This window comes from Urocitellus parryii, chromosome X, assembly GCF_045843805.1.
Source record: "Urocitellus parryii isolate mUroPar1 chromosome X, mUroPar1.hap1, whole genome shotgun sequence".
Taxonomy (NCBI): domain Eukaryota; kingdom Metazoa; phylum Chordata; class Mammalia; order Rodentia; family Sciuridae; genus Urocitellus; species Urocitellus parryii.
In genome coordinates this window covers 62,909,570-62,924,173 of record NC_135547.1, presented here as the reverse complement: position 1 = coordinate 62,924,173, position 14,604 = coordinate 62,909,570, and the positions used below count along the sequence as shown (strand labels likewise).

General features: G+C 32.1%; 1 protein-coding gene across 1 annotated transcript in view; it reads left to right on the top strand.

Moving 5' to 3' along the window:
• LOC113199935 (uncharacterized) overlaps positions 1–6,792 on the top strand; it is a 433,183-nt gene extending 426,391 nt beyond the window's left edge. Inside the window, exons 13-16 of the mRNA XM_077793630.1 lie at positions 885–985; positions 3,895–4,051; positions 4,388–4,852; positions 6,377–6,792. Of these exons, the coding sequence (XP_077649756.1) occupies positions 885–985; positions 3,895–4,051; positions 4,388–4,852; positions 6,377–6,792 (1,139 nt within the window). The remainder of the gene's footprint in view (positions 1–884; positions 986–3,894; positions 4,052–4,387; positions 4,853–6,376) is intronic.
• The last annotated feature ends 7,812 nt before the right edge of the window (positions 6,793–14,604 follow it).

Below are 14,604 nucleotides of genomic sequence, written 5' to 3'. Positions count from 1 at the left end.
TTTGAAGGATAAAAATCATGATTAGATTAACCAAATTTATGTATTCTTAGGATTACTCTTTACCCTTATAAAGCAATAAATATCACTTGTTCACTTTCACTGACAGAATAATCAAGTATATAGTGATTTTGAGATCAAGGACATGTAGTTATTATTCAAAACATTCTCCATCTCAAGTATTCATTATTGTCAATAATCTTTAAAAATCTTTCATGTAAGCTAATGTGGATAGTAAAGGCTTACCCTAACCTTTTGTTTTCAAAGGGGAAAAGGCTTATCCAGAAGCATTACACATACATTTTTATTAATTTGTATATCCATCTAAAAGAAAGCATAAATTAATTACCAAATACCAATATTTAGTGATCAAAAAACATACTACAACTTTATTGTAGAGTTAAGACAGAGTTAGAGTATGACTAAGTTAACAAGAAAAATTATTTAAAAGTAGCTATTGATCTAAAAAGAACATATACTAAATAAATTAAAAGGAGCTATTCCAGATAACCAATTATTCAGTGAAATATTCCAGCAATGCATAGAGGTCCACATACATAGAGTAATGAAGAGAGGGAAAGCACAGATTCTGCATACTATATTAACCACTATTTCCATAGTTGAGCTCAATTTCAGTTATCTTAAAGTTCGTAGTTTATTGTATACCTCAGAAAGGAGTGTCTGTATATGCTTATTTAGCCAAATCCTAGATACATCATTAGCACTATCTATGTAACCAAAATTTCCAAACTAGTTCAAAATATCAGCCACTGTACCCAATATCATCTTTGGGTAGACTGTTATGTGCTCACAGGGAAGAAAAGAAGAAAAACATTCCTCTTTCTGTCATCACTCTGTTCAAACTCTATCATATATATTTCTTACAGAATACAGACGTATAGGTGCTATGATTTATGCAAAATGTGTTTTGGCCTTGAAGAGAGATTTCCCTGTGATTTGGTGTGACAACTGCCATGAAGCAACTACTGTAAGTACTATAATTTTAAAATTGCTCAGCAACAACCACATGCAAAAATCTCAGATTTTTTGTTATTTAAAGTTTATTCAGCCAGTTACAGTGGCACATGCCTGAAATTCCAGCAGCTTGGGAAGCTGAGGCAGGAGGATCACAAGTTCAAACCCAGCCTCAGCAATTTAGCAAGGTCCTAAGCAGCTTATCAAGGCCCTGTGTCAAAATAAAAAAATAAAAAATAAACAACAACAAGCTGGGAACGTGGTTCAGTGGTTAAGTGCCCCTGGGTTCAATGCCTGGTACCCTCCCACACACCAAAATGCATTCAGCAATAAAACGTGCATTCATGGTACAAGGCAATTTCTGTATAAAAATTCTTAGTGTGAAATATGAATACTACTTCCATAAAATAAAATAGTACAATCAGAAAATAGCAAGAGAGGGAGGACAATAATGTTCCTCCCATTTACTTTATTTACTAGCTGGTGTGATTGAACCTTGTATGCTAAGTTGGTATTAACATGTGTAAATTTTTCTTTCTTTGAACATTAAAAAGGATGGCATCAACATAAATCGCACTGAAGAAATGTTACTTTAAGAAATAAGATTCTTATTCAAATAATATTTTAAGATTAATTCATAAAATCTCAGGAATTTATTTACAGATTTGGGTAGGGTTTTTTCCCACTTCTCATTTTGAATGGGCATAAATACAAAGCTTAGAAAAAGCTATAGTAAAATTACAAACATCCACTATGTACTGCTTACATTTGTTTCTAAAAGCTACTATTTTTCAATTTTTCCCATGAATCTCATCATATTATCCTTTTATCCAAACCAAAGAAAAAGTGAATAAAGCAACAGCATCACATTGAAAACTTAAGGCTAATAATTACTCATTTCATGTTGTGTTTCCAAGTGGAAGATGAGTATAGGTTCCCATAAAACTCTCTTTCAACTCTTTTGCATTTCACCATTAAATATTTTAGAAGAAAACAAATGTCTATTTAGTAGTTCCCTATTTTTATTATTTTGGGGGTGACCATGGGAGGTATTTGTCTATTTGATTACAACAGACTAACCCCAAGAATGCTTCCATAAAATGATGCTAAGACAATATAAGTGGTCTATGTAATTGTTTGTATTAAACTATATTTGGAAAAAATAGTAAAATACAATCTTAACATTTCTTAGGAATGTAAAATGGTGCAGCCACTTTGAGAAATGCTCTGGCAGTTTCTCTAATGGTTAAATATATTTACAATCAGATCTAGTAATTTCACTCTTAGGGTATATGCCTAAGAGAAAAGAAAACATGCACAGACTTAGACATGAATATTCAAAGCAGCATTCTTCTTCTAAGAGTAAAAATGTGGAAATAACCCAAATTTCCATCAGCTAATTAATGAATAAACAGAATGAAGCATATCCATATATTAGGATACTTTTTGACCATGAAAATGAATGAAGTACCAATAGATGCCATAATATAAATGGACCTTGGAAATATTATGCTACATCATACAAAAGGCTATATATTGTATAATTCTATTTATATGCAGTGTCCAGAATATTCAAATCTATTGAGACAAAAAGTAGATAAGTGATTGCTAGGCATGTTAATAAATGATAATTCTCTGGGAATGAATCTTTGAAGGAGTTTCAACCCTCTTCTACCTCCTTCAATGGCTACTAGGCCCCTGATTTTCACTAGGTTGCAGGTTTCAAAAGCTATTGCATAACTGGAAAGGAGAGTCATGGCAATAGAGCCAATTAAAGGACAAAAAAAAGTCACTATTAGTTCTAAAATTCAGCTGTTTGTTGAATGAATAACCCCATAGCTGCAGAACTTGGGATAATTTCTGTAGATCTGAAAGAATTAATTATGACTTTATTTGCCAGTTTTCTCATTGTTTTATGAAGAAAAGAATGTTCATGGGTCTTTTTTTGCTGGTGTCCTGGGATTTTTTTGTGGGGGTGTGGGGGAGGAGGATTAATGAATTTCAGAAAAGGTAGTGATGATTGTAAAACTCTGTGAATATACTAAAAATCACTTAAGTATATCCGAAGTACATAGTTTTAAAAGTTGGTTATGGTATGTGAATATTTTAATATCAGGAAATAACTGCCATTGAAAAATACAGTTTCTTATACAAACACATCCCAAGAGAAGGCAGCAGGCTATGCCACCAGGGGATACAGAAGAGCACATGGGAAAGCACCAAAATTGGTGATATCAGGCAAGGCAAGCAGGACAGTATGAATAATTTCATTGAGTTCTGGGGTATAGGTACTGTCTTTGGTTTTCTGGAGCCTGACCCTGGAGTTATCAGGGCAAATAGATGGTGGCTGGAATGTGAGGTGTTTGTATGTACTCTAGATTGGTTGGTTTTTATTTGAAAGGTGTGCTCACATGCAAGCTGTTGATAATCTCTAGAAGCTGGATAATCCTCAAAGAGGCAGTTCCTCCTAGGTCAGAAAAGCCACAGATGTCAAATCATTAAAATCAATCAAATAAAATACATGGTTCATATGACTAATAAAAAGATTATCATAACCTATAATTGTCTCCTATATATTATGAAACTTTTAAGAGAGAATTAAAATAGATGTTATTTTCCAAATTATTGGTCATGTGTATTCAGGGGGTCGGGGTGGGGGGTGTGGAGACTTTGGTGAGGTTATGGAAAATATGTTTTGGAAACACTAGACAAATATAATCTATCTCTTAAAGAAAAAAAAGTGATACTCTTGGGGATGCTTATATTTCTCAATTTGAAGGAATTCAAGTATGTCTATATTGTCTATATTAGTGCTATGCTACACCTACTGATCTAAAATAAAATGTACCAAAACCAAGACAAGAATATTAAATATTAGTGTAATGCAATAAATGGTGCCTTTGAAATTGAATTTTCTTTCAGATTGTTTCTGTGAATCCAAACTTTCAATATAGAGGCACTCAAAATGTTTCTGATGAATTCATCTATTTTCGACCTTTTGATGCGGAAATTCGGGAAAAGGCCAGAAGACAAAAACAAGATAAATCAACTATGGCCTCCCGTCAACACGAAGGAGAAGGTATCCATCAGAGGGACCTGGGGATTATCAGTCAAGTGGTGATGGTCACCACCCCCCCACTAACTAAAGAGGTAGAGAGCACTGCCCTTGTAAGACCAAAAACTTCAGGGCTTCTTCGCCTAGAGAAAATTACAGTTAAATCTCCAGGGGTCCCAGAATCTCAACGCTTAGACGTTACAGGAATTGCCAGTCCAGAGGAAAGGGGGAAAGGCACAGCAATACTTGTTGCTGGTGTGCCTGGAAAGGAGGAGCTAGATGATACAGAAATTCCAACTTTGAAATTCACTGGGCTTATACACCTGGAGGCTTTAATAAGTAAATGTTCACCATCCTCAGAATACAGTTGCCCACGAACCCCAAGAAATCTGTGGCTGGAATCTCCAGAAAATGCAGAGTCCCCAGGAAGTGATGATCTGGAAGTAGCAAGAAGCATGAATCCTCTTAGAGAGAGGTCTATCTTCAGGCGTTCCTGGGCAGAGCTCTTAGAAGCACCACTGAACAGTGAAGGGCTTCACATTCTCCAAACTACTCCTACAGAAGAAGACAGAGAGATTGATGACCTCCAGCTAGCAGCAGAGGAGGAGAATCAAGCAACCACTCCACCCATGGATCCTTACTTTCATCCTTTGCAAGACCCTTTTCCATTGCTGCCCCAGCGGCCTAAGCTCCAGCGGCAGCGCAGTCACAGCTTGCCGCGATACAGTGATGCCAGGAGCCAAAAACTAAATGTACCTGAGTTAGCATTAAATCCAGAGGAGAAACACTTCTTCTTCCCAAGTGATCATAATTTGCTTACAGGAGGTAAGTTTTTTGAACTTACTAAAACTAGGTTTGTAGATTACATAAGTAGATTTCATCAGTAAATTTACTTTCAAATTCACTACCTGGAAAATTATTTCTTGCTATTCCCAAAGCATTAGCTTTTTCTGAGAGAATGGTGACTACCCTATAATTTTAAGCCTTTTATTTGGTGCTTAGAATCTAACTTTAAGTTGGAAAAATTCATCATGCACCATTTAATGATCATGGAAAAATATAGATTTGTTATGACTTCAGAAATTTGAAATGCCTTTTATCTTTTAAAAATCACTTTCTCCTAGTCAGTATTCTTGAGAATATGACTAGTCCTCACTCAGACATAGTTTTAACCAATAGAATAGAAAATAATTTTACCCCCTAACACATCCATTACACAGTAACTAAATAGGGGCTTAGATTAGAAAATGAATTGGATAATGGGCATGATCCTTCTGGTTAGGAAATAAATCAACAACTTTTTATTTCTTCTATGTGAGCACTCTATTTACTAGATAGTATGAATTGACAAATGAACCGTTAATATTACAGCCTATCCCTGCTTAAATGTAATATTAATGAAATAACTTTTAATGTATTTTAAAGTCTTAGAAATTTGCTAATAACACTAGAGTAATATCTTTGTCTTTATCATTGCAGCTATTTAAACAATATAAAAAATGCTACTTAGGATAATAAATAGTTTTAGGAATTTTGCTTTCTAATTCATGTTAGAAACCTGCTCCCATAACTTAATGAAAAATATGTTATCAACTAGAAATTTTCCTTAGTAATAGCTCTACCAAACCATTGAAAGTAGTTTCAGAGAAGAATCTGAAATCTGACACAAACATTGTCTTGAAATTATAATTTGGCCCAATCTGAAATTTGTTTTTTTTTCTACACATATTTAGGACAATCAGAGTTTAAAATTAAAATAAAACCTAAAGTCAACTCAGATCACACCATTCTCAAAAATGTTCATAAATTTGGCTCAACCTCAATCTCGCATTCAGTGCATTCCTCAAGAGTTCTAAATATTCCTGACTTCCTGTTCTCTGTTTTCATTTTTCCACTGAATCCTTGATGGCATTAATTTCCAATATTCAAAAGAAATAAAAGCTCATACTAATCATCTTTGTTCCTAAATGTCCTTTAACCACCCACCACTGTAATTTCTTATTGGTTAATATCCTTTAGCAAGCTCCCCTCCTACCATAATGTTGCTCAGCCCCTCTCCCCCATTCTCTACTTTCCACTAATCCAAATTTCCAATTCATTGTGCAAGCTCTCTAGCCCATTGAGTTTTTTTCTCTGTTTATGTTTTACCCCCAAAACAGTTTATCAAGATATTTTCCGAAATAAAATATCATGTACTATGGTAACATTGCCATGTGATTTTAAATTTCTAAGGTGATTGTATTGGCATCAAGTATGGAAATATTTATCTCTCATTCTAATTCAAAGTTTCTTCTCAAAAGAGAAGTAAATCTTCAATATTTAAAAACAATTTTTGATTTTGTGTTTTAGAAAATGCAAAGGAAAGAGACAGCATTGAAGAAGCTTGGCAAAAGGCCATTTTTTCAGGTTCTGGAGAACATCATCCTATCAATCCAAGCTTTGAGTATTCTTCTACAATGTGGAACAAAATTGGAATTCCTGAAGATAATACTGGATTTCCCAAGGGCAATGTTAGACTTCCCAATAAGAATGTCATGGTTAATGTTGGAGTACCCACAGATAATTCTGAAGTTCTCAGGGGCAATGCTGGTGTCCCCACATGTAATCCTGAAATTCCTTCAGGCAGTGGTGGAGTTCCCTGGTATAGTGGTGTTGGGGTTTCCACGGATAATGTTGTCAATCTCAGGCATAATGTTGGAACTACCAGACGTTCTGTATCCTCTCTACTTACTGAGCTCTCAAAGATAGGTGAACACAGGTTATAAGAAAGGACACAATACAAAGTAGTCCTAATAGTTAAAGAAACACACCAAGATATTTAACATCAAAGCATAAGTACCAAATCTGACAACCCAAAATAATAAAAGGGACATCTAAATTTAGAATACATAAATGAATATATAAATATGCTTATTATGTTAGTCTTTATCAGAATTTTTGGAACTAAATTGGAATTAATTTACTAATTTATTCTGTATTGCAACCTTCAATTATGTGTGGCATAATTTGGCTGGGGGAATGTGTCATGGAGGAGTAATATGCTTACTTCCTTAAGCCGAAATTTCTACTTTGTAAAGAAATACAATGTCTTATATATCACCAAACAAGATAACAACTAATCTCCAGATAATATTTTTCAACTCATATTTATAGTAACTTCAACTCTTCTTGGTTGTTTTGATGGGTAAATGAAAGAGATCTCCTAGTTATTAACATTTATCTGGATGTTTCCAGCTTAATGTCCAAAAAATGATTGACTTGAAGCTAAGGAACCAGAGGTTCTGTGAAATATCCAGATAGGACCTCTAAAAAAGTTCACAGACAAGACTATTTGAGTATTTATTTTATGGCATACATCTAACGAAATTGTAAATATTTACTGAAAGCCTTAAAAATACAAGGAGACAAACTGTAGAACTGTAAATAGTGTATGTGGCTGTGATGTAAATATTATGGCTAAGACAACACTTACAGCACCACAGGATGCCTAAAATTGTGCATGCTAAAACAATATTTTCCTCTGAAAAAATAATTGTTTAATTAGTCTGATATTGAAAGATACAGGGTAGAAGGGAAAATTCTTTGAAACATTTTACAAAATTACTGAATAAGATGCCCTTCTCAAAAAAGGAAAACTTTTCAATGGCCCAGATGATCAGCATATTATTAAAATCACACAACCTATTTAACTACAAAATACAGTTTACAAAAATATTTATTTCATAAATCTTTTTAAGATAGATAAATTGTGACTGAAAGTTGATGAGATTAACTCATCAATTACATGGGGAAATAATCTCATTTATATTCAGACTTACATCAATTTTCTGAAAAGTTTTAGGGCATATGGGTCACTATTAAATTTGTACATCTAAATTTTCAACTTTCCTGAATAATGGTAGCTGTTGTTTTTATATAACAAAGGGCAATTTAAATAAGTTACCACCTAACCCCTTATTATGTGCCTTAACACATAGTGCAAGGGGTGGTAATCTGTGGTCTAAGGGCACACACTTGCCTATTTACAGGATCTATTTGGCCTCTGAGGAAGGAGGTAAAGAGGCTGGCTAGCCTCCCTCTCTTCTCTCCTCTGGTTCAGCTTCTGCTTACTGAACCAGGGCTTTGGCCTCAGAAATAAAGGAAAGGTAGTGAGATTTCTTTCTCCTACTTCTTACCAACCCATTTCAGGCTTGAGTCAACTGAATCTGGCATGGGGTGGCAAGTCCACAAAAATAATGGAAGGATACAGCAGTAGCCAATGCCTGACCGAGAAAAAAAACAACTGACAGCTCACCTTGTGTACCAGATAGTGTACTCTATATGATCTCTTGTCACACAGACTTTGTGAAAAAGAACTATATATTGCATCCTAACCTTCAAAGTGAACCACTTTTTGAGTGAAAAAGTTTTAAAGTAAGGTGGAAATTGAGAGATAACTTAGCAAGAACTAACATTTACAAAAAAAGAAGTGAAAAGAAACACAGCAAACAAATTTTTTTCTCAATTATAGATAATAGTGATATATAATTGAGGATGGTCACTAAAACACCGCCATCATTAACAACAACAAAACCCTGCTATGTGAGTGTTATTCCTCCTCATGCTTTGTGATCTGTATTAATTTTGGGTATTGTGTTTAGTGGCTTAAAATTTATATATAAAAATACATGTAAAATGGCCAGCTGCTTCTTTGTAAAATTTTAAGAAATTGAATGAAACTATTAAGTAAATAGTCAAATATAAAGATGGTATAAGAAAATAATGCTCAATCTTGTAAAGAAAGTTACTTATAGCATTGGTGTTATTCTGCTAAATGTTAATAGTTCAGAACTTCAGTGACACATTATTGCTCTTCAAAGATGGTACCATGTCTTAGGGTTCTCTATGTCAAGTGAATTATCAAAAATCACTCAACAATCATCATAATTCTTCAGAAAAGAAAGTAAAGTAAAAAATCAATTACATTGATTATGTTTAGTGAATTTTGTCACAAAGTTCATGTGAATTGAACCTGAGGTTTTCAAGAAAAAAATTTTAAAATTGCAAATCTGAAGGCAAGTGTTGAAGATATAAAATGATAAACAGTTTCTAACTCAATTGTTCCTACCAAATGAAAGATAGATTAAGCCCACCTATGTCTAATAGTTCTACATTCTAATATATACCATTTAAAATAAGAAGAAAATTACTTACTAAAAACTGATAGTGGCATAAGGTAGGAGAAAGAATCTGAAGTTATTCCTGACATTGTACTGTACAACTAAGAAAGGTAAATCAGAAAACAAAAAGTTACTGTGTAATTACCATAATTAGATCTTTTCCTTCTAAGGCACTAGGAAATTGTGCCCTGCCCAGTGGGAATAAGAGATGAATTCTAAATGTACAGATTTTTCATATCCAATCCCTTGATTGTTTTAAATGACTTCCACTTTAAGTTAAATTGTACAATGTGCATTCAAACAAGACCAAGTATTTTTTTAATTCATAAGTTAATTAGCAGAAGAATAAAAAAGTTTTCCTTACTAAATAACATATATCTCTGCTTAAGTCTTTAAAAATTAATTAATTGAAAAATATTTTGCTAAAAGATTAATCAGAAGGAGCTACAGAGAAAATTATCACAGTAATCACCACTCTAAGAATCAACAAAATTATAGTAGGCAAATAATGTACCTGCCACCTCCCTTTTAATCAACATAGTGTTAAAATATTTCCCAACATATTTAATATTTATTTTAATCATTCTGAGTTGAGACAACATCCATATATAACCATTACCTATACATTAGAACAAAAAATCTTCAATAGTTCATAGAAGATATTTTAAAAATATTGGAAATGATCCATTTGTCTATAATTAGAAAGTAAAATGAAGAATTGAGGCCTTATACAAGTAGTGAAACCTTAGTTTATTTCAGAAAATCAAAATATCAGCAATCACTATAAAATTAAAATATACAAGTATAGAAAAATTCATCCAAAAAAGAGGCAAAGTAATTTCTTTTAATCATTTATCTAATAGTAACCGAATGTACAATGGTATTGTTTAAGAAATGAAACAAAATAGTGTACATTATTTACTCTAAATATCAGGAAAGCTTCATTAATTGCATGTAGTATTTCCATTTCATAATTATGTTTTCAATATATTTTAGAGGTAGAAATTTAAAATACAACAAAGTGCTTTTAATATATCATAGGGAATAAAGCACATGTGCCTTTTCAGTAAATATTTCAAGAGCAGAGAAACTTACTGATGTGAGTGACAATTTTGTGGAATATGAAAGGGGAAAAAAGAAAAAAAATTAGAACAAACTAGCTTTTAAAGTAAATTATATTTCCTTAAACCATTATTTTGAAGTCAATTTTTAATTTTTGCTCTTTTGAAACTTGTCATTTTATTATCTATTAATATGAACAAATAAACCTTAAAATAATTCAACTTTAGCATTTATATCCCTAGTTTATACTATCCCTGATACCCTAATTCTCACCCCCTGTATGAGTTCCTCAATCCAACCTTACTTCACTCCATCCTTTACCCCACCCCACCTCTTCTCCCTACCACCCACATCTCATCCTTACTTTATCCCTAAACCTTTCCCCACCCCTATCTCATTCTGCCTATTCTTCCTATCCTTTATCCTCAGCTCATTGTTCACCTTTTTCTTCCTATACAATTCCACACTCAAACTCTATCCCCATTATTAAACCCACCACATTTCCTATTGTCATCCTCTCTCTAAGCCTATTCCTAAAACTCATTCCAACTCTTGCTCCACAGTTGACCTCTCCTTTTCCAAGTCTCACCCCAACTTTTATCTTTTAACTTCACTTCAATACTAATCAATCTCTCTCTCATCTTAACTTTCAAAGGTTGGGAAGGAATAAAGACTAAGGTGAGGACCATGAATGGAGTTAAAATGTCTATTTCATACCTAAACTGTTTTATGAAAGTAATAATTCAAAAGTTGTATAGTTTCTAGAATGTCAAGTGTCCTAAAATGTAACATCCATGATATTAAAGCAGCCAAATAAAAATGATTGTCAAAATATAGGGACCTGAATACAATGTATACCCAAAAGGAATTCTTTATAGGAAAAATAGACTGTTTTATGCTGGTTTTTCAAAGACATATATAGTATAAGATTTCAAGCCCTTTCTGTTTTAGTTTTTTTAATTTTAATTTGTGAATGATTTTGAAAGACCCAGATGTTTCCTTTTTTTCATAAGTTATAAAATATCTCTCACTTAAAGAAATACTCATTTTAAACTCTCTGAATAAATGAACAGATATATATATATATCACCAATTTCTTCATCTAATTTGTAAAATATGTTGATGAAAAAGATAAAATATGCACTTTGTGAATTTACCTAGAACATATTTTTGCTATTAAAAAGTAATATTTTAAGAGTTTATTTTTAAAGCTGATTCATCTATAGTGGATTTCATCATCTTATGCAACTAGTGTCCACCTAAAACCAAATTCTCTATTCTTATACATATATTAGAATAAAATAAAAGGTCTTCTTCAAAATAAAACTCACTTTTAAAACGCAGTGACATTCTAAATTATAGTTAATGTTAAACTGTGTTAGAACTCTCAACAGTTAATATTACTGATTTGTCCCCCAAAGCCCCAAAATCTTGAAGATCATAATATTAGCTACTTTTCATTATTCCTCCATTAGTGTATCTAAGTCACTCAAAAATAAACACACACAAATTTGAAAATTTTAAAGTTGCACAATAATAGTGCCCAAAGTTCATTACTAACATTTCAGTACTATGTAATAACAATAAATGCCAATACATGTGCAGTACTTAGAGGGACTCTAAATTCCATGATGAAGAGAAAATTCATAAAGAAATACTATTGATTTGAAAATGCCCATTATTGTCAAAATTTGTTAAAAAAAAACACCTCTACACATTACACATTCTCAAACCTTTAAGATGCTCATCAAACTCTCAAACCAAATATTTCAGTTTGTTGTAGCTATGTTCAGTACGTTTCAAGTAATTCCATATTTCTCTTTTGCTATGTTTATCACCAGTGACTAGAGAACAAATCTGTCTTAACAGGAGAAAAAAAAATCTCTTTGCTGATTCCAAAAAATCAGCAAGAGCTATTGCAATGCTTAAGGTTTTAGTATTCATAATGAATTTAAACTCCACATTTTGAAAATGAAGGATACAACTTGATTCTATTATCAAAGGAAACAAGGACAGTAAGAAAATACACTGGTATTGTGAAACATTTTCCATTTTACACTGATGCTGTATTTGGTTTTTGAAAATGTGTATTGTCATTAATTGCTGGCCATTGTTGACTCTGTCTTATTTACTACAGTGATGTGTTTAAACAATATACCATTCAAGGTGATATTTTAATATGTATGTGATGCATACCTTGGCCTGTACTGTATTCTTAAATAAAATGTGGTTGTAGATTGATGTGATATTTTTCTTTATTCAGGGGTTGAATATTGCAGCACTAGCCTATAAAATTGGTGGTGCTTAATCTATAAGATTATCCTAATCTTGTAAGACTCACAACAGGTATTTTAATAACTTACTAACTTAAATTTCAAATGATGACTATTACAGAGGGGTTATAAAAATTTAAAAGTTAAATTACTAAATCAGTCTTATTTCTGTAGCAAAATTCACCAGACATTTTTTAGAACTGTTTTCAAAAATCAAAATTAAAATTAATTCTGCACCTGATGAGGCAGCTGTTACTTTTTTCCATAGTATTTTGTTGATACACAGTGGCGTTATAAGCAGTTTCATTTTTTAATCTTTCTATGTAAGTGTGTATATATGTGCACATTCATACAAATGTACATGAGACACAGAAATGGAGATTTGGAAATAAATATATACATACACAGGAGCACTTATAGTTAATCATTGACAATTTTGACACCATAATGTTTTTCCTTAACTATGATGAAAGGTCTATTTTCTATTTTATTAGAGAATGATTCACATAATTGATTATTCAACTTCAATACCACTTCAACTGCATCTATAATATAAATCCATATTTCTAAGTCTTTACCTTGCTAAGTTAGGAAAAAGGGGGAAATAAATTTCAAATACTGACTTTAGTGTCTGAATCAGTTATGAATAAAAACAGAAAGATCATTTAACCTACATATTTGAAGATTGAAAATTTCAGTTTTCTATAAATGTTTCACATTTTTCATTTATACATGAAATTTCATCAAAAATCCAATTTGTATTTATGAGAAACTAAACTCTTTTCATACATATAAACCTTATTAACTAAAACACCAGAAATGGTTGATGCTACAGAAATAAAAATCAATTTACTCCCTCTTATTATTTAAAAATAAGTTTCAACTCCTGGATAATGTTGTTTCTCCTAAGTATTTCCTACTTTGTATTTGTACCATGTTGAGACTTGTACTCTAGGTTTTGTAACATGTAAGTGTTAGCTGTTTCTCTTCCTTCTTCTGTGCAAGTAAATTGTGATATTGACTGTGACTAATGCCATTTTGTTCTATCAGATTCTGCCAATTACCTTGCTAATATTTTGTGTCTGATAAAATGTATTGAAAGTAAATGTTACTATGTCATCCTCATTAGTCATATTTTTTCTGATACATTACAATGATGTGTAAGGTGCAATGCAAAAACATTTTAAAATGGTCTTTTTTTCTAACACATTAATCTGCTGAAAAATATATCTGGCACAATAGTGAAAGTAGCGTATCTCTTCCTGCATTCAAATTTGTCTTTGCTTTAAAAACTTCATTTGTAAATCTATATTTCAATAAATGGTGTCATCTGCATTCAAATATAATGTTTTCTGGTTTTATTTCTTTTAAATACATTTTCCATTGGAATATCCCTAATTCAGATATTTTAAAGCCAAGCAGATAATTATAGAGTTAATCACTTGAATGCTTCAAAACTTAAGCCACACCCCACAAAACAGTAGTCACTAAAAAGATGTCAAGGAAGTTTGATGGTACTATTTTAAATCTTGGGTAACTTTGTTAAACATAGATATGTGTAAATAAAACCTATTATACAACCTTACAATTTCTGAGAAACATACCAGGATTCTAGATACATCTTATTTAAAGTTGTCTCTTCTCAGTTCACCAACCTCTAAGTAATTCCCCCTTTTGCAGTACTTCAAGTATTTCAAAGATCCCGCTATTGTTAACATAACTCCAGAAGAGCACTGTTTACTCATTTCCATTGGATAGATATCAGAAAATATTAATATATTTAATGAGTATGTAATTTAATTAATATATGTATATATACTAATATATATTATACATATCAGAATTTATTCCAACTTCAATATATTGATGAGACAATGGTGATGAATAAAGCCAAACCAAATTACCTTAGTCACATTTTTTTTCTTTTTTGCAGTTGTAGATGGACACAATACCTTTATATTATTTATTTATTTTCATGTGGTGCTAAGGATAGAACCCAGCCAGTGTCTCACACATGCTAAGCAAATATTCCCCCACTGAACTATAACCTCAGCCCTACTCACGATTTTATTCAAATGGTTCT